This window comes from Entelurus aequoreus, linkage group LG08 (assembly GCF_033978785.1).
Source record: "Entelurus aequoreus isolate RoL-2023_Sb linkage group LG08, RoL_Eaeq_v1.1, whole genome shotgun sequence".
Taxonomy (NCBI): domain Eukaryota; kingdom Metazoa; phylum Chordata; class Actinopteri; order Syngnathiformes; family Syngnathidae; genus Entelurus; species Entelurus aequoreus.
In genome coordinates, this window is record NC_084738.1 from 68,474,184 (window position 1) to 68,496,683 (window position 22,500).

General features: G+C 34.3%; 1 protein-coding gene across 1 annotated transcript in view; it reads right to left on the reverse strand.

Moving 5' to 3' along the window:
• Positions 1-22,500, reverse strand: part of myoz1b (myozenin 1b) — a 42,629-nt gene that overhangs the window by 3,229 nt on the left and 16,900 nt on the right. The window contains exon 2 of the mRNA XM_062055144.1: positions 6,464-6,550. Coding sequence (XP_061911128.1) covers positions 6,464-6,548 — 85 coding nt within the window. The 5' untranslated portion in view covers positions 6,549-6,550. The remainder of the gene's footprint in view (positions 1-6,463; positions 6,551-22,500) is intronic.

Here is a 22,500-nt window from a genome sequence, read left to right on the forward strand (position 1 = left end):
ACATGATTTATGTGGTGCTGCGCCACCTCCTTTTAAGTGGCCCGCCATGACCTTCTATGTGGTGCGCTACATTATTTATAGTGGCCCGCCACATGATTTATGTGGTCCTGTGTTTAATTTAAATGGCCCGCCATGCCCTTTTTTGTGGTGTGCTACATTATTTTAAGTGGTCCGCCACATGGTTTATGTGGTCCAGCGCGTAATTTAAGTGGCCCGCGATGCCCTTTTAAGTGCTGTGTTGCATTATTTATTGTGGCCCACCACATGGTTTATGTGGTCCTCCGTGTAATTTAAGTGGCCCGCCATGCCCTTTTATGTGGTCTGCTACATTGTTTATAGTGGCCCACCACATGATTTATGTGGTCCGGCGCATAATTTAGGTGGCCCGCCATGACCTTTTATGTGGTCTGCTACATTATTTATCGTGGCCCACCACATGGTTTATGTGGTTCTGCATGTAATTTAAGTGGCTCGCCATGCTCTTTTATGTGGTCCGTTACATTATTTTAAGTGGCCCGCCACATCATTTATGTGTCCCTTCGGATAATTATGTGGCCCGCCATGCCCTTTAATGTGGTCCGCTTCATTATTTATAATGGCCCACCACATGATTTATGTGGTCCTGCACGTAATTTAAGTGGCCCGCCACATACTTTTATGTGGTCCGCTACATTATTTATATTGGCCCACCACATGATTTATGTGGTCCTGCACGTAATTTAAGTGGCCCGCGATGCCCTTTTATGTGGTGTGTTGCATTATTTATTGTGGCCCACCACATGGTTTATGTGGTCCTGCACGTAATTTAAGTGGCCCGCCACATACTTTTATGTGGTCCGCTACATTATTTATATTGGCCCACCACATGATTTATGTGGTCCTGCACGTAATTTAAGTGGCCCGCCACATACTTTTATGTGGTCCGCTACATTATTTATATTGGCCCACCACATGGTTTATGTGGTCCTGCACGTAATTTAAGTGGCTCGCCACATACTTTTATGTGGTCCGCTACATTATTTATTCTGGCCCACCACATGATTTATATGGTCCTGCGCGTAATTTAAGTGGCCCGCCAGGCCCTTTTATGTGGTGCGCTACATTATTTTAAGTGGCCCGCCACATGATTTATGTGGTCCTGCATGTAATTTAAGTGGCCCGCCATGCCCTTTTATGTGGTCTGCTACATTATTTATAGTGGACCACCACATGATTTATGTGGTCCTGCGCGTAATTTAAATGGCCCACCACATACTTTTATGTGGTCCGCTACATTATTTATATTGGCCCACCACATGATTTATGTGGTCCTGCGCGTAATTTAAGTCGCCCGCCATGCCCTTTTATGTGGTCCGCTACAATATTTATAGTGGCCCACCACATGATGCATGTGGTCCTGCGCGTAATTTAAGTGGCCCGCCATGACCTTTTACGTGGTCTGCTACATTATTTTAAGTGGCCCACCACATGGTTTATGTGGTTCTGCATGTAATTTAAGTGGCTCGCCATGCCCTTTTATGTGGTCCGTTACATTATTTTAAGTGGCCCGCCACATGATTTATGTGTCTCTTCGGATAATTATGTGGCCCACCATGCCCTTTAATGTGGTCCGCTTCATTATTTATTATGGCCCACCACATGATTTATGTAGTACTCCGTGTAATTTAAGTGGCCTGCCATGCCCTTTTATGTGGTCTGCTACAATATTTATATTGGCCCGCCACATGATGTATGTGGTCCTGCACATAATTTAAGTGGCCCGCCCCATACTTTTATGTGGCCCGTTACATTATTTATAGTGGCCCTCCACATGATTTATCTGGTCCTGCGCATACTGTAATTGAAGTGGCCCACCACATACTTTTACGTGGTCCGTTAAATTATATATTGTGGCCCGCCACAGGATTTATGTGGTCCTGCGCATAATTTAAGTGGCCCGGCCCATACTTTTATGTGGTCTGCCACATTATTTTATGTGGCCCGCCACATTATTTTACGTTGCCCGCCACATTATTTTATGTGGCCCGCCATATTATTTTATGTGGCCCGCCACATTATTTTACGTGGCCCGCCACATTATTTATCTGGTCCTGCGCATACTGTAATTGAAGTGGCCCACCACATACTTTTACGTGGTCCGTTAAATTATATATTGTGGCCCGCCACAGGATTTATGTGGTCCTGCGCATAATTTAAGTGGCCCGCCCCATACTTTTAGTGGCCCGTTACATTATTTATAGTGGCCCTCCACAGGATTTATGTGGTCCTGCGCATAATTTAAGTGGCCCGCCCCATACTTTTATGTGGTCTGCCACATTATTTTATGTGGCCCGCCACGTTATTTTACGTTGCCCGCCACATTATTTTATGTGGCCCGCCACATTATTTTACGTGGCCCGCCACATTATTTTATGTGGCCCGCCACATTATTTTACGTTGCCCGCCACATTATTTACGTGGCCCGCCACATTATTTTACGTGGCCCGGCACATTATTTTACGTGGCCGACCGCATTATTTTAATTGGTCCGCCGTATGATTTTATGTGGCCTGCCACTTTAATTTAAGTGGCCCGCCACATTATTTTATGTGGCCCGCCACATTATTTTACGTTGCCCGCCACATTATTTTATGTGGCCCGCCACATTATTTTATGTGGCCCGCCACATTATTTAAGTGGCCCGCCACATTATTTAAGTGGCCCGCCACATTATTTCACGTGACCCGCCACATTATTTTACGTGGCCCACCACATTATTTTACGTGGCCCGCCACATTATTTTACGTGGCCCGGCACATTATTTTACGTGGCCGACCGCATTATTTTAATTGGTCCGCCGTATGATTTTATGTGGCCTGCCACTTTAATTTAAGTGGCCCGCCACATTATTTTATGTGGCCCGCCACATTATTTTACGTTGCCCGCCACATTATTTTATGTGGCCCGCCACATTATTTTATGTGGCCCGCCACATTATTTAAGTGGCCCGCCACATTATTTAAGTGGCCCGCCACATTATTTCACGTGACCCGCCACATTATTTTACGTGGCCCACCACATTATTTTATGTGGCCCACCGCATTATTTTAATTGGTCCGCCGTATTATTTTACGTGGCCCGCCACTTTAATTTATGTGGCTTGTCCACATTATTTTAAGCGGCCCGCCACATTATTTTACGTGACCCGCCACATTATTTTACGTGGCCCGCCACATTATTTTATGTGGCCCGCCACATTATTTTACGTTGCCCGCCACATTATTTTATGTGGCCCGCCACATTATTTTATGTGGCCCGCCACATTATTTAAGTGGCCCGCCACATTATTTAAGTGGCCCGCCACATTATTTCACGTGACCCGCCACATTATTTTACGTGGCCCACCACATTATTTTATGTGGCCCACCGCATTATTTTAATTGGTCCGCCGTATTATTTTACGTGGCCCGCCACTTTAATTTATGTGGCTCGTCCACATTATTTTAAGCGGCCCGCCACATTATTTTACGTGACCCGCCACATTATTTTATGTGGCCCACCACATTATTTTATTTGGCCCACCGCATTATTTTAATTGGTCCGCCGTATTATTTTATGTGGCCTGCCACTTTAATTTATGTGGCTCGTCCACATTATTTTAAGTGGTCCGCCACATTATTTTGCGTTGCCCGCCACATTATTTTATGTGGCCCGCCACATTATTTTAAGTGGTCCACCACATTATTTTATGTTGCCCGCCACATTATTTTACGTGGCCCACCACCGAGTGGTACATCAAATAATCACTTAATCAAATGTTCAAACACAGTGTTACTGTTCAAACTGTATATAATGTTACAGTGGCCAAAAATATTAAATATCCTCGTTAAATAAAACCCCTGCCTTGTTTTAATGAATACTTAGGCCTACTACACTACTGTGGTTTAATGTTGGTCATTATGGTGGCACTTGGAGGTGGTACAGTTCTACACTTCAATATCATCTGATCCTGCAACACGATTTGGTTCGGTTATCAAAAATATCTACTTAAATATCTGCTTAACATTGATTTGTAATAATAATATATGTTATTGATAATGCCTTTTTTTATTGTTATTTTCAAATGGTAAATATGGGTAGTAAAAAGAATTTTGTGGAGAAAACAGCAACAAAACTGTTAGGTGATACTGCAATATTAAATACTAGAAAGTTAAGACATTTTTTAAAATAAAATAGCAAAATTAAAAGAACATGGTTTCAGTTTGTATTTTTTTTTTAAATTTAGACTTACACTTAGACTTCGACTTCCTTTTATTGTCATTCAAATTTGAACTTTGCAGTACAGACAAGAACGAAATTTCGTTATCGTTAGGAATCCACAGGTATCCTTCTGGTATCGGCTACCGTATCGTGGCATTTAAAGCTGGCGGCCATCTTCTGCTGGCTCGTGACTTCTTTTTTTTTAATTTTTTTTAAATCCCATCGTTTGCGCTCATTTCCATGAATTATGGCGGGAACCTGTTGTGCGGCATTATGGGATGCCGGCTTGTGAAACCGGGGGAGCGGCAAAGGTCAGTAGGTCAAAGTAATTAGAGGATGGGGGGGGCGGGGAGTTCACGGTCTGGTTTACAGTGGGAAATCCTTCCTCTCTTGGCGGCGAAGGGATGTGATGGATTTCTCCTCCTCGCTATAAAACACACACACACACACACACACACACACACACACACACAGCCTGACCGCTAGATCACGCGCTCGCTCACTCGTGCACGGTACATCTATAAAAATAGGGAGGGGGGCATTGCAATGCTGCAGAGCTGTGAGCAGGGCCTCGTAAATCAGACCTATGTGTGTGTGTGTGTGTGTGTGTGTGTGTGTGTGTGTGTGTGTGTGTGTGTGTGTGTGTGTGTGTGTTCTTGTATTCCTATCCTTCTTGAGACATCAACAAGGAAAAGTTCCTTGTTGAACAAGTGATGACATTCCCAATACGGAAAACCATTGCATCTAATAGAGAATGTCTCATTTGCACCCCTGGTGGTGAAATCTATCAAAACGAGGGTGGTCCCAAAAAGGAGGGATTTTTCAAATTGACTGTGTCGGTTTTAAAAGTGCTTCCCCTCTGGTTAACATATGAAATAACAAGTGTGTGTAAAAAATTTGAAGTGCTCCCTCTCTGGCCAACATATGAAATAACAAGTGTGTGTAAGAAATTGAAATGCGCCCTCTATGGCCAAAATTAATGAAAAAAATAAAAATGAATATGTATGTAGAGACATACTGTAATAACTTGAAGTAAATAATACAAAAAAAAATAATATTAAAAAAAAATAATTAATTAAAAGTAGTCTTTTTCTCACAATGTGTCAACTTTTCTTTTATGAAATTGGGAACAATTTCTCATATTCTTTCTGTTTCTGTAATATTGCAATATTTTCTCGTAAAAATCTTACTTTTTTTTCATGTAAACTTATTACTTTTTAATGCAAAATGGTGACATTTGTCATGTGAAATTCTGACTTTTATCACAATATTGCTAATGTTTTGGTCGTTCTCGTAAAATAGTGACTTTTTTTTGTGTAAAATTATGACTTTTGTCATAATTTTGCGGACTAAAATTTCGATTGTTATTATAATGTTGCCCAATTTTTTTAACTTTTCTTAGAAAAGTGTGACTTTTAAATATAAAATTACGACTCTTTTTATAAAATTGCCAAAATTTTAAGCATTTCTTGTAAAATTGCGACTGTTATTGAGTAAAATTCCAACTTTTATCATAATATTGCACAAATTTTCCGTTTTTCCTGTAAAATCTTGACTTGCGTTGAGTAAAATGACGACTTTTATTATAACACTGCCAAAATTCTAAGTTTTTCTTGTGGAATTGTGACCTCATTCTTGTGAAATTCCAACTCATTTTTCACAACAAGCTTTTTTATATTTGCATAGTATGTATATATTATTAATGTTGTAAATACACATCTTTATATATCTAGAAAGGGTGGTCCTAAAGAGGGAGGCATTTTTCTCAGGTCTCAAAAAGGCCAGAAATACAAGAATGTGTGTGTGTGTGTGTGTGTGTGGGGGGGGGGGGGGGGGGGGGGGTTCTTGGGGTCTTGTATTTAAAAAATAAAATAAAATAACTTTTTAAAAAAAAAATTTTTAAAACATAAATAAATACAATCATGTGTGCTTACGGACTGTATCCCTGCAGGCTGTATTGATCTATATTGATATAGAATGTATATATTGTGTTTTTTATGTTGATTTCATTAAATTCTTGTGCGGCCCGGTACCAATCGGTGGTTGGGGACCACTGCTCTAAAGGGAAACCTTTTTAAATGATAGTCAGATGTGTGTGTGTGTGTGTGTGTGTGTGTGTGTGTGTGTGTGTGTGTGTGTGTGTGTGTGTGTGTGTGTGTGTGTGTGTGTGTGTGTGTGTGTGTGTGTGTGTGTGTGTGTGTGTGTGTGTGTGTGTGCGTGTTACCATTCTGGCTGATGTTGGACAAGTCTGTGATGATCTTGTTGGCCTTCTTCCTCTTGTTAGGAGGAGCAGCAGCTGTCAGCGGCATAGCTGGTAGGACAGAAAACGTGGATTTTTATCGGAAACCACTCCCTGTGGCGAATTAGTACTGTACTCCCTTATCTTTTATGTTTATTCATTCATCCAGTGATAGATCATCCTTTTTAATTATTTTGTTTTTTTCCAATTGAATAAAATAAGGCATTATTCTCATTTCATTAACAAAATTAATTAATTTATATTTTTTTCGGCTTATAATTTATTTTTCTTTAAAACCATTTTTTCTAGGAGGTAGTCACCTGAAATGGGGCTTCACTTCACAGGTGTGCTTGAAGCTCATGGAGAGAATGCCAAGAGTGTGCAAAGCAGTAATCCGAGCAAAAGGGTGGTTATTTTGAAGAAACTAGAATATAAAACATGTTTTCAGTTATTTCAACTTTTTTTTGTTAAGTACATAACTCCACATAACAAAAAAAAGGTGAAATAACTGAAAACTTTTTTTTAAAAAGATGTGTATTTACAACATTAATAATATATACATACTATGCAAATATAAAAAAAGCTTGTTGTGAAAAATGAGTTGGAATTTCACTAGAAAAAGGTCAAAATTTCACAAGAAAAACGTAGAATTTTGGCAGTATTATAATAAAAGTCGTCATTTTACTCAACGCAAGTCAAGATTTTACAAGAAAAATGGAACACTTGTGCAATATTATGATAAAAGTTGGAGTTTTACTCAATAACAGTCGCAATTTTACAAGAAATGGTTAAAATTTTGGGCAATTTTATAAAAAGAGTCGTAATTTTAAATTTAAAAATCACACTTTTATAAGAAAAGTAAAACATTTGGGCAACATTATAATAATAATCGGAATTTTACTCGGCAAAATTATGAAAAAAGTCATAATTTTACTCCAAAAAAGTCACTATTCTACGAGAACGACCAAAAAATGAGCAATATTCTGATAAAAGTCAGAATTTTATATGACAAATGTCACCATTTTGCATTTAAAAGTAATCATTTTACATTAAAAAAAAAAGTCATATTTTTACGAGAAAATATTGCAATATTACAGAAACAGAAAGAATATGAGAAATTGTTACCAATTTTATAAGAAAAAAGTACAATGTAAATAGTCATGAAAATAAAGAACACACATTGAATGAGGAGAAGGTGTGTCCAAACTTTTGGCCTGTACTATTTTACAAGAAAAACGTAGAATGTTGGCAGTATTATAATAAAAGTCGTCATTTTACTCAACGCAAGTCAAGATTTTACAAGAAAAAAGGAACATTTGTGCGATATTATGATAAAGTTGGAATTTTACTCAATAACAGTCGCAATTTTACAAGAAATGCTTAAAATTTTGGGCAATTTTCGTAATTTTAAATTTAAAAGTCACACTTTTATAAGAAAAGTAAAACATTTGGGCAACATTATAATAATAATCGGAATTTTACTCGGTAAAAAAAAAAAGTCACTATTTTACGAGAACGACCAAAAAATGAGCAATACTGTGATAAAAGTCAGAATTTTATATGATAAATGTCACCATTTTGCATTAAATAGTAATAATTTTACATGTTAAAAAAAGTAATATTTTTACGAGAAAATATTGCAGTATTACAGAAACAGAAAGAATATGAGAAATTGTTCCCAATTTTATAAGAAAAAAGTACAATGGAGTCGTAATTTTGAATTTAAAAGTCACACTTTTATAAGAAAATTAAAACATTTGGGCAACATTATAATAATAATCGGAATTTTACTCGGTAAAAAAAAAAAAAATCACTATTTTACGAGAACGACCAAAAAATGAGCAATATTGTGATAAAAGTCAGAATTTTATATGATAAATGTCACCATTTTGCATTAAATAGTAATAATTTTACATTTTAAAAAAAGTAATATTTTTACGAGAAAACATTGCAGTATTACAGTACCGGAAAGAATATGAGAAATTGTTCCCAATTTTATAAGAAAAAAATACAATGTGAATAATCATGCAAATAAAGAATACGCATTGAATGAGGAGAAGGCGTGGCCAAACTTTTGGCATGTACTGTGTATCTTTTTTTTTCCTGATTCTATTTTTAAAAATAGGTTTTTAGTCCATTTTCATGGACTTCTCTACCCTGTAGCCTTGCCTTAAAGTCATTCTAGCAAAATAATACATTGCGAGAATCGATTCTGAATGGAATCGTCACCCCAGCAGGGGTGTCCAAAGGTCATTTTTTAACGGCCCCCACGGCACATTCTAAAAATACGATGAAAAAAACATAAAAATCATAAAAAGTGTTATAAAAGAGCAAACAGGTGAAATGTAACAAGAAAATGTTGCATTATTTACTCTAATAACACAAAGCTGCCATGCAGGCTTTTTCTTTCTTTAAAAAATAATAATGAATCAAAATCAATGTCATTATGAATTATTGACCTATTCAAGGCTCCATTTACTTCACATTAAATATTCCACTTTGAGATATTTTGGGGGGAAAATGTTGCATATTTTTTGGTTGCCATTTAATTTTTTTAATTTTTTTTTTTTTTTAATTTTTTTTTTAATTTTAATTTTTTTATAATGTCCTGCCCAGCTTCTCAGGCAAATCATATAGTTGATGTAGATGCCCATATCGGCTGTTCAGATTTAATTTACAAATGAGAAGTGTAGGATACTTCTCTTGTCGCCTTATTTGTATTTTGACTTTATTAAATGTATTTATATTATCATTTGGTGCAGCCGGGCCGGAGCAGGAGGGGATGGAAAGAGAAAAAAAGGCAAGACAGAGGGGGGAATTGTGGGGGCAAGAGGGGGATTAGACAGAGAGACAAAAACAACAACAGCAAACACAACAACAACAACAACAGAGCGACATCAGCAAATACGACATGTACAAATATGATGGTAAAAGTAATAGCGAAAATAAAAAATAATACAGAAATGACATTGGTTGGTTGCCATTTAAAAAACAAAGTTTTTTAAAGAAGGGCCTAAAACAAACAAACAAAAAACATAAACAACAATCAAACGTATAATTGACGGATAGATCTGCAGTTGATTTTGAGACTATTGTGGTAAAAGTTAAAAAAAAAATGTTGGATTTATTTTTTAAACTTTAATGAGCAGTACCCTTTTGGGTCCCCAATAATTTTAGTGGGACTTTTTTTTTTTTTTTTAAGTGTCATTGCTCAAAAAAATAATGATTTAAAATCAATGTTGTTATGAGTTATTGACCTTTGTAAGACTCCAATTATTATATAATCTCAAATATTCCACTTTGAAATTTTATTGGGGGAAAATATTGCATATTTTGTGGGGGTTTTTTCCATAAAAAAACACGGTTTTCCTTGACAAAAATGGCATACAACTTAAATCTTTAAAAGCGTTATTTTGACAGATAGACCTAATGTTGATCTTGGGTAGTGATTAATGCGAAGGGCTACCAGTTTGATACACACTTCAATAAATTGCCAGAAATAGCCAATTTGCTCAATTTACCTTTAACTCTATGTTATTATTAATAATTAATGATATTTACACTTAATTGAACGGTTTAAAAGAGGAGAAAACACCAAAAAAATTACTATTAAATTTTGAAACATAGTTTATCTTCAATTTCGACTCTTTAAAATTCAAAATTCAACCGAAAAAAACAAGAGAAAAACTTAGCTAAATCGAATCTTTTTGAAAAAATAAAAAAAAAATTTTATGGAACATCATTCGTAATTTTTCCTGAATTAAGATTAATTTTAGAATTTTGATGACATGTTTAAAATAGGTTAAAATCCAATCTACACTTTGTTAGAATATATAACAAATTGGACCAAGCGATGAGGTGGCGACTTGTCCAGGGTGTACCCCGCCTTCCGCCCGATTGTAGCTGAGATAGGCTCCAGCGCCGCCGCGACCCCAAAGGGAATAAACGGTAGAAAATGGATGGATGGATGGATGGACCAAGCTATATTTCTAACAAAGACAAATCATTATTTCTTCTAGATTTTCCAGAACAAAAATTTTAAAAGAAATCCAAAAGACTTTGAAATAAGATTTAAATTTGATTCTACAGATTTTCTAGATTTGCCAGAATTTTTTTTTTTGAATTTTAATCATAATAAGTTTGAAGAAATATTTCACAAATATTCTTCGTCGAAAAAACAGAAGCTAAAATGCAGAATTAAATTAAAATTTATTTATTATTCTTTACAATAAAAAAAATAAATTTACTTGAACATTGATTTAAATAGTCAGGAAAGAAGAGGAAGGAATTTAAAAGGTAAAAAGGTAAATGTGTTTAAAAATCCTAAAATCATTTTTAAGGTATTTTTTCTCTAAAATTGTCTTTCTGAAAGTTATAAGAAGCAAAGTAAAAATAATAATGAATTTATTTCAACAAGTGAAGACCAAGTCGTTAAAATATTTTCTTGGATTTTCAAATTCTATTTGAGTTTTGTCTCTCTTAGAATTAAAAATGTCGAGCAAAACGAGACCAGCTTGCTAGTAAATAAATACAATTTAAAAAATAGAGGCAGCTCACTGGTAAGTGCTGCTATTTGAGCTATTTCTAGAACAGGCCAGCGGGCTACTCATCTGGTCCTTACGTGCTACCTGGTGCCCGCGGGCACCGCGTTGGTGACCCCTGGTCTAGAGATTTAAACCTTGAATAATAATAATAATAATAATACTAAATAATGACACATTTTTTTGACCAAAACCTTTTGGGGTACCCGGGATCAAGTCTGAGTGGAGGCCTACATGTATCTTTTTTATACATATATTGTATTGGTTTTTAAAATAAAAAATATCAAAATGGCCCCCGCTTGCTTTGATTTTTCAGTGTGCGGCCCTCAGTGGAAAAAGTTTGGACACCCCTGCTCTAAAGGCCTAGTGGCCACATGCGTGGACAGCACCTTTTAGCTCTTATTTCCAAAATTGTGCACAATACTGCATTGGGGTCTTATGGCCACTTATGTGGACACCTATACTGCCATCTGGTGGTGTCAGAAGAGTATAACATACAATGGAATTTGGAGAGAAAAAAGGGTAAAAATAAGAATTAGCATGTCACTAAACATGAAGTACACGTTTGTGTACTTATGGACTAAGAACATCATATCAAAAGATGATTTTTATTTTATATTCTAATTAGGGTCCAATAAGCCCAAATAGCAAAGAGAAATAAAATAAAAAAGCATGTAAACAAACAGCTTGGGCTTTAAGAGGTATTAATGATGGATTGTCATCCCTAAAAAATATTAAATATGAGGACTTGTTATTGCTTAAATGTTGACTTGCATTTTCGTAGAGGACAGAATTAGCTGCGGGACAGCGAGTGAGTGGCGGTGAAATGTGATCCAGTAAAAGGCGAGGAGGTGCAAGGAAGAAATAAGGTTGTTGTTGACGCTAAGACGTGGTGGCAGGTGGCGGCGGGTGGCCAGCTGTGGCCCTCATTCCTAACCACGTTAAAGACAGCCAGCACAACAATGGCGTGCGGCGCCCTTAGGGACACATATTTGTGGGGGGATTTGTGTCCCGACGGAGGCTGGCAGGCGGGTGGAGCGCACAGGTGGAGGGGAAGTCACTCTGGAGGTGACTTCCTGTGAGAGCCCCTAAGAATTTCCATGTAGTTGCTGCTCATCCGCTCTAATGGAAACATCTTCCCGGCTATTTGGAGAATATGGGCTTATAAAATCGATTATAAAAATAGTTGCCGATTAATTTAGTCATCGATTCGTTGGATATATGCTATGCGCATGCGCAGAGGCTTTTTTTTTTTTTTTTCAAATTTTTTTTTTTTCAAATTTTTTTTTTTTCATTTTTTTTCTTTCATTTTTTTTTTAAAATAAACCTTTATTTATAAACTGCAACATTTACAAACAGCTGAGAAACAATAATCAAAATAAGTATGGTGCCAGTATGCTGTCTTCTTTCAATAAATACTGGATAGGATAGAAATGTAGTTTGTCTCTTTTATTCAAGTTCAAGTTCAAGTTTATTATTCTTCGGTCAATCGTCAACAAAATAAACAAACAGTTATACATTCTTAAATTGAAAATGAAAATGTTGCAGACCGAAAGGGTTTAGGCTGAAGTTGAACACTTATTGCGCCTAACCCTATAAACAATGTCAAGTACAAAATAAACTTCCGAAAATTATTGAATGTCCATTGTACAACATATTATAAATACACATTATACATAACATAAACACAGTTCAATTATATACACAGTAAAGGCATGTGAAATATCCTTGTAGACATGTTAAACCTTTGTACCAATTTATATACTATATACAAACAATTGTACTTCCATTATTATTTATAACCCACATTTAGTATTTGAATTAACATTGATCATAGTATTAACTACTGTGTTGATTCTAGAGTGATATATTTTTTCAAGACATTGGTCTTAAAGTGTTTTTTAAATGTGTGAATAGAACTGGAACATTTTAAGGAATTATCCAAGCTGTTCCACAGTTGAACCCCCCTGACAGAAACACATCTACTTTTTAAGCTTGTTCTTATCTTAGCTTTCTGGAAGACAGCTGAACCTCTGAGGTCATAGGGATTCTCTCTGGGTTTAAACCTCTCCTGTAGACACCCAGGCAGCGTGTGGTTATGAGCTTTGTACGTCACAATAGCAGTGTTGAGGTCAACAAGATCGTGCAGTTTTAATGTTTTTAATTTAATAAACAGAGCATTGGTATGGTCATGATAATCTGCATAATTTACAATTCTAATCGCTTTCTTTTGAAGTAAGAATATAGATTTAATGTTTGTTTTGTAATTGTTACCCCAGATTTCGACACAATAATTAAGATAAGGGAGTACAAAAGAATTATATAACATGATAAGAGCCTTTTGATTTACGGAGTTTTTTATTTTATGTAACATAGCAATATTTTTTGCCATCTTTGTCTTAAGTATATTTATGTGCAGTTTCCAATTTAATTTATCATCTATATGGATTCCCCAAAATTTTGTTGAATACACCCTTTCTATCTCCATATCATCAATTCTTATATGACACTGTTTGTTATTTTTCCTATTTCCAAAAATTATATATTTTGTTTTATTTAGGTTGATTGATAGTTTATTGGCATCAAACCATTGCTTTAGTATGTGGAGTTCACTCTCTACAGTCCCTAAGAGATGGCCAAGGTCTTGCCCAGAACAGTACAGACTTGTATCATCAGCAAAGAGAATACAGTTAAGTTTTTTAAAGATTTTACAGATATCATTAATGTACAATAAAAACAATTTTGGTCCCAATACAGAACCTTGGGGTACTCCATGTGTTATAATCTTTTTATCTGAATCTACATTATTCATATGCACGTACTGTTCTCTGCCACCAAGATAACTTTTCAACCAATCATGAGCAAGACCTCTAAAACCATACCTCTGCATTTTGTTTAAAAGCAATGTATGATCGATGGTGTCAAAGGCCTTGCTCAGGTCAATAAAAACGCCAACAACAAACTCCCTCTTATCAATTGCAGTGGTTACCTCCTCAACTAGTTCCATCACTGCCATGGAAGAGGACCTGTTTGGTCGAAAGCCGTATTGGTGTTCACTTAGCAAGTGTTGCCTGTCAATAAAACTGTCTAATCTTGACACAAATAATTTTTCAAGGATTTTTGAAAATTGTGAGAGTATAGAAATAGGCCTATAGTTGGTGAACTGATGCTTATCTCCACTTTTGAAGATGGGAATAACTTTTGCCGTTTTCATTTTCTTTGGGAAAACACCTTTTATAAAAGAAATATTACATACATAAGTGAAGGGAACAGCTATAAAATCAACAATTTCCCTGATCAGAGAAAAGTCCAAGTCACAGCAGTCTGTTGACTTCTTGTTTTCTTGAGAATTTACAATTTCTATGATTTCACTTTCATGGACGGGGGAAATAAAAAACGATTCTAAGTTGCTTTGAATGGTATGTTCATTAAATTTGACACTGTTTTCGGGTTGTACAATTTCATTTGCTAAATTAGGTCCAACATTCACAAAGAAGGTGTTAAAAGCATCCGTTATTTCCTTAGGGTCATTTAGAGTTTGATTATTTTCTATGAAATAGCTTGGATGTTCCTTATTTGTCATGTTTTTTTTAATGATACCATTCAAAACTTTCCACGTACCCTGGATGCTATTTTTATGTTGTTCTAATAGGTTACAGTAATATGTTCTTTTGCTGTGCTTTATTATTTGTGTTAACTTATTTTTATACGTTTTATATTTGTGTTCAGTTTCTTTGGTTCTGTGCTTTAAATGTCTTCTGTAAAGATAATTTTTCTTTTTGCAGGACTTCAATAGTCCCTTTGTGATCCATGGTTTGTCCTTAACAGTGCTGTCCTTAATGTAATGTTTTTTCATTGGACAGTGCTTATCATACAATGTTATGAAAATGTTGAGAAAATGTTCGTATGCTTCATCTGGGTCTGTGGAGGTGTAAACCCCCTATTCGATTATTAATCGATTAATCGGAGTAATAGTCGACAGATTAATCGATTCTCAAATTAATCGTTAGTTGCAGCCCTAATGGGCTGTAGCAGGCGTGTCCAAAGTGCGCACATTTTTAAAATACAACTACAAAAAAACCCATAAAGGAGCAAAAAGGTGAAATATAACGAGAAAAAGTTGCAATGTTGACATTAGTAACACAAAGATGCTATGCCAGCTGTTTGTTTTTTACTTTAAAACTTTTTTTTTCTTTTTTTTTCTTTTTTTTTTTTTAAATAAACCTTTATTTATAAACTGCAACATTTACAAACAGCTGAGAAACAATAATCAAGATAAGTATGGTGCCAGTATGCTGTCTTCTTTCAATAAATACTGGATAGGATAGAAATGTAGTTTGTCTCTTTTATTCGATTATTAATCGATTAATCGAAGTAATAGTCGACCGATTAATCTATTAACAAATTAATCGTTAGTTGCAGCCCTAATGGGCTGTAGCAGGCGTGTCCAAAGTGCGCACATTTTTAAAATACAACTACAAAAAAACCCATAAAGGAGCAAAAAGGTGAAATATAACGAGAAAAAGTTGCAATGTTGACATTAGTAACACAAAGATGCTATGCCAGCTGTTTGTTTTTTACTTTAAAACTTTTTTTTTCTTTTTTTTTCTTTTTTTTTTTTTTAAAATAAACCTTTATCTATAAACTGCAACATTTACAAACAGCTGAGAAATAATAATCAAAATAAGTATGGTGCCAGTATGCTGTCTTCTTTCAATAAATACTGGATAGGATAGAAATGTAGTTTGTCTATTTTATTCGATTATTAATCGATTAATCGAAGTAATAGTCGACAGATTAATCGATTATCAAATTAATCGTTAGTTGCAGCCCTAATGGGCTGTAGCAGGCGTGTCCAAAGTGCGCACATTTTTAAAAAACAACTACAAAAAAAACCATAAAGGATCAAAAAGGTGAAATATAACAACAAAAAGTTGCAATGTTGACATTAGTAACACAAAGATGCTATGCCAGCTGTTTGTTTTTTACTTTAAAACTTTTTTTTTTTCTTTTTTTTTCATTTTTTTTTTTTTTAAATAAACCTTTATCTATAAACTGCAACATTTACAAACAGCTGAGAAATAATAATCAAAATAAGTATGGTGCCAGTATGCTGTCTTCTTTCAATAAATACTGGATAGGATAGAAATGTAGTTTGTCTCTTTTATTCGATTATTAATCGATTAATCGAAGTAATAGTCGACAGATTAATCGATGATCAAATTAATCGTTAGTTGCAGCCCTAATGGGCTGTAGCAGGCGTGTCCAAAGTGCGCACATTTTTAAAATACAACTACAAAAAAACCCATAAAGGATCAAAAAGGTGAAATATAACGAGAAAAAGTTGCAATGTTGACATTAGTAACACAAAGATGCTATGCCAGCTGTTTGTTTTTTACTTTAAAACTTTTTTTTTCTCTTTTTTTTTCTTTTTTTTTTTTTTTAAATAAACCTTTATTTATAAACTGCAACATTTACAAACAGCTGAGAAATAATAATCAAAATAAGTATGGTGCCAGTATGCTGTCTTCTTTCAATAAATACTGGATAGGATAGAAATGTAGTTTGTCTCTTTTGTTCGATTATTAATCGATTAATCGAAGTAATAGTCGACAGATTAATCGATTATCAAATTAATCGTTAGTTGCAGCCCTAATGAGCTGTAGCAGGCGTGTCCAAAGTGCGCACATTTTTAAAATACAACTACAAAAAAACCCATAAAGGAGCAAAAAGGTGAAATATAACGAGAAAAAGTTGCAATGTTGACATTAGTAAAACAAAGATGCTATGCCAGCTGTTTGTTTTTTACTTTAAAACTTTTTTTTTTCTTTTTTTTTCTTTTTTAAAAAAAAATAAACCTTTATTTATAAACTGCAACATTTACAAACAGCTGAGAAACAATAATCAAAATAAGTATGGTGCCAGTATGCTGTCTTCTTTCAATAAATACTGGATAGGATAGAAATGTAGTTTGTCTCTTTTATTCGATTATTAATCGATTAATCGAAGTAATAGTCGACAGATTAATCGATTATCAAATTAATCGTTAGTTGCAGCCCTAATGGGCTGTAGCAGGCGTGTCCAAAGTGCGCACATTTTAAAAATACAACTACAAAAAAACCCATAAAGGATCAAAAAGGTGAAATATAACGAGAAAAAGTTGCAATGTTGACATTAGTAACACAAAGATGCTATGCCAGCTGTTTGTTTTTTACTTTAAAACTTTTTTTTTTCTTTTTTTTTCTTTTCTTTTTTAAAAATAAACCTTTATCTATAAACTGCAACATTTACAAACAGCTGAGAAACAATAATCAAAATAAGTATGGTGCCAGTATGCTGTCTTCTTTCAATAAATACTGGATAGGATAGAAATGTAGTTTGTCTCTTTTATTCGATTATTAATCGATTAATCGAAGTAATAGTCGACAGATTAATCGATTATCAAATGAATCGTTAGTTGCAGCCCTAATGGGCTGTAGCAGGCGTGTCCAAAGTGCGCACATTTTTAAAATACAACTACAAAAAAACCCATAAAGGATCAAAAAGGGGAAATATAACGAGAAAAAGTTGCAATGTTGACATTAGTAACACAAAGATGCTATGCCAGCTGTTTGTTTTTTACTTTAAAACTGTCATTTAAAAAAAAAAATCCGCTTTGGAATGTTTTTTAAGGAAAATAATGCGTATTTTGTGTTTTTGCTACGGAGCCGCTAAAGCAGGGGTGTCCAAAGTGCGGCCCGGGGGCCATTTGCGGCCCACAGGTCATTTTGTAACGGCCCCACGGCACATTTTAAAAATACGATTGAAAAAAATTAAAAAAACATTAAAAGTGGTATTTAAAGAGCAAACAGGTGAAATGTAACAAGAAAATGTTGCAATGTTTACTCTAATCACACAAAGCTGCCATGTAGGCTGTTTCTTTCTTTTAAAAAAAAATAATAAAATAAAAATCAATGTCATTATGAATTATTGACCTATTCAAGGCTCCAATTACGTCACATTAAATATTTTGAGATATTTTTTGGGGGAAAATGTTGCATATTTTGTGTTTGCCATGTAAAAAAACAAGCTGTTTTTTTTTTGAAAGAAGGGCCTAAAACGAACAAACAAAAAACATAAACAACAATGAAACTTATAATTGACAGATAGATCTGAAGTTGATCTCGAGATTATTGTGTTAAAAGTAAACAATAAAAAAAATAACAATTATAATTTATTTTTTAACACTTTAATGAGTAGGACCCTTTTGGATCCCCTACAATTTTAGTGTGATTAGTTTTTAAGTGTCATTGCTCAAAAAATAATAATGAATTAAAATCAATGGTGTTATGAGTTATTGACCTTTTTAAGGCTCCAATTATTATTAAATATGCGTTAAAATGTAATATCGGAAATTATCGGTATCGTTTTTTTTATTATCGGTATCGGTTTTTTTTTTTTTTTTTTTTTTTTTTTATTAAATCCACATAAAAAACACAAGATACACTTACAATTAGTGCACCAACCCAAAAAACCTCCCTCCCCCATTCACACTCATTCACACAAAAGGGTTGTTTCTTTCTGTTATTAATATTCTGGTTCCTACATTATATATCAATATATATCAATACAGTCTGCAAGGGATACAGTCCGTAAGCACACATGATTGTGCGTGCTGCTGGTCCACTAATAATACGAACCTTTAACAGTTAATTTTACTCATTTTCATTCATTACTAGTTTCCATGTAACTGTTTTTATATTGTTGTACTTTCTTTTTTATTTAAGAAAATGTTTTTAATTTATTTATCTTATTTTACAAATTTTTTTAAAAAGTACCTTATCTTCACCATACCTGGTTGTCCAAATTAGGCATAATAATGTGTTAATGCCACGACTGTATATATCGGTTGATATCGGTATCGGTTGATATCGGTATCGGTAATTAAAGAGTTGGACAATATCGGGATATTGGCAAAAAGCCATTATCGGACATCCCTAATTATTATATAATCTCAAATATCCCACTTAAAAATTTTATTGGGTGAAAATATTGCATATTTTGTTTTTTTTTCATTAAAAAACAGGATTTTCTTAGACAAAAAGAGCATACAACTTAAATCTTTAAAAAATGTTGTATTGACAGACCTAATGTTGATCTAGAGATTTAAAAACTTGAATAATAATGAAAAATAATAATACTGAATAATGACACATTTTTTATATTTTTTGGACCCAAACCCCTTGGGGTCCCCGGGATCAAGCCTGAGTGGAAGCCTAAATGTATATTTTTTATACATATATTGTATTGGTTTTTAAAATAAAAAATATCAAAATGGCCCCCGCTAGCTTTGATTTTTCAATGTGCGGCCCTCAGTGGAAAAAGTTTGGACACCCCTGCTCTAAAGGGACATGGATGTTTTGCAAAAATGTTTTCCCTCCATGTCCTTTTAGGGCAGGGGTCACCAAACTACGGCCCGCGGGCCGGTTGTAGCCCGCCAGTGTCCAAAATCCGGCCCGCGGGAATTCCCAAGTTCAATTTTTTTTTATTTTTTTTTATTTTTTATTTTTATTTTTTTAAATTTGTCCTTTCTCATCCATTTTTAACCACTTGCTACTCTCGGTGTCTCCTAGCCGCTCAGGTATATCAGCATTTGTCTAAAAATGCATTTTTCCATCAAATCAATATATATATATATATATATATATATATATATATATATATATATATATATATATATATATATATATATATATATATATATATATATATATATATATATATATATATATATATATATATATATATATATATATATATATATACATATACATACTGTTTGCCAAAAGTATTTGGCCACCTGCCTTTACTCACATATGAACTTGAAGTACCCTCCCATGGAATTGTCCAAAATGTTTTGGTATCCTGGAGCATTCAAAGTTCATTTCACTGGAACTAAGGGGCGAAGCCCAATTCCTGAAAAACCAACCCCACATCATAATTCCTCCTCCACCAAATTTCACAATCGGCACAATGCAGTTCGAAATGTAGCGTTCTCCTGGCAACCTCCAAACCCAGACTGGTCCATCAGATTCCCAGATGTAAAAAAGTGTGACTCATCAGTCCAGAGAAGGCGTCTCATCTGCTCTAGAGTCCAGTGGTGACGTGCTTTACACCAGTGGTCCCCAACCACCGGGCCGCGGACCGCGCAAGAAATGTAATTAATTTTTTATTTTTTTAAATTTTTTATTTTTATTTATTTTTTTAATTAAATCAACATAAAAAACACAATATATACATTATATATCAATATATCAATATAGATAAATACAGTCTGCAGGGATACAGTCCGTAAGCACACATGATTGTATTTCTTTATGGGGGAAAAAAAATAAATAAATAAATAAAAAACAGCCTGGCCCCCGGCCAAATTGTTTTACGCTTTTACACTTTGCGCCTATAATCTGGATGGTTCTTGTCCTCTTTGGTCCGGAGGACACGACGTCCACAGTTTCCAAAAACAATTTGAAATGTGGACTCGTCAGACCACAGAACACTTTTCCACTTTGTATCAGTCCATCTTAGATGAGCTCAAGCCCAGCGAAGCCGGCGGCTTTTCTGGGTGTTGTTGATAAATGGCTTTCGCTTTGCATAGGAGAGTTTTAACTTGCACTTACAGATGTAGCGACCAACTGTAGTTACTGACAGTGGGTTTTTTTAAGTGTTCCTGAGCCCATGTGGTGATATCCTTTACACACTGATGTCGCTTTTTGATGCAGTACCGTCTGAGGGATCGAAGGTCACGTGCAGTGATTTCTCCAGATTCTCTTAACCTATTGATGATATCACAGACCGTAGATGGTGAAATCCCTAAATTCCTTGCAATAGCTGGTTGAGAAAGGTTTTTCTTAAACTGTTCAACAATTTGCTCAGGCATTTGTTGACAAATTGGTGACCCTCGCCTCGTCCTTGTTTGTGAATGACTGAGCATTTCATGGAAGCTGCTTTTATCCCCAATCATGGCGCCCACCTGTTCCCAATTAGCCCGTTCACCTGTGGGATGTTCCAAATAAGTGTTTGATGAGCATTCCTCAACGTTCTCAGTCTTTTTTGCCACTCGTGCCAGCTTTTTTGAAACATGTTGCAGGCATCAAATTCCAAATTTGCAAAAAATAAAATGTTCCAGTTGGACTGTTAAGTATCTTGTCTTTGCCGTCTATTCAATTGATTATAAGTTGAAAAGGAACTGGTAACTTTGAAATCCTATGTGAAGATGACAGGAATATATTTAAGTGTTTATTTTTGGTAACCAAAAAATAATATTAAAGTGTAAAACAGAGGCAATTACAAGTGCAACTTTTTTGTGTCAAAATTTAAAGATACATTTATTTTTATTTTTTTTCAAGTCTTTTGCAGGCCACATAAATTATGTGGTGGGCCACTTTAAAAAGACGTGGCGTGGCAGATAAAATGATCTGGCAGGCAATATTAGAATTATGTGGTGTGCCATGTTAAAATGATAGAATGGGCCACATTAAAATGAAGTGGCGGTCCATGATAAAAATGATGTGGCCCCCGGGCCTTGAGTTTGACACCTCTGATCTAGAGACGTAAGCCAAAGAAAATAAATAAATAAATAAAAATTACGTTATGACATATCTTCAACACTTTTATTAGTGGGGCCCAATCATTTTATTTTGAACTGGCATTAATATTAACGAACTAAAATCAATATTGTTATGAATTATTGACCTATTTAAGGCTTCAATTACTTCACATCATATATTCCGCTTTGAAAATGTTTAAAGAAAAAAAAAAGGCATATTTTGTGTTTTTGCCATGAACGACACGGCAAAAAAAACATTTAAAAAATGTCAAATATATACTTACAGATAGACCTGAAGTTGATATATCCAGAGATTTAAGCGTTGAATAAAATTGGAAATATATATATATATATATATATATATATATATATATATATATATATATATATATATATATATATATATATATATATATATATATATATATATATATTACTTAAGAGTTAAACTAAAGTAAATAAATTAAAAAAATTAAAACCGTAACATATCTTGAACACTTTTATGAGTGGGGCCCTTTGGGATCCCCAATAATTTTATTGGGATTTTCTATTTTTAAACTGTCATTGTTGAAAAAATAATAATGAATTAAAATCAATATTGTTATGAATTATTGACCTATTTAAGGCTCCAATTATTTCACATCAAATATTACACTTTCAACCTTTTTTTAAGGAAAAAAAATATATAAATATTTTGGGTTTTTGCCATGAACAACAGGGCAAAAAAAAGCATTAAAATATATATATATATATATATATATATATATATATATATATATATATATATATATATATATATATATATATATATATATATATATATATATATATATATATATATATATATATATATGTCTTAATTAGATTATCCAAAAAATAGTGCTCGATACCGTGGT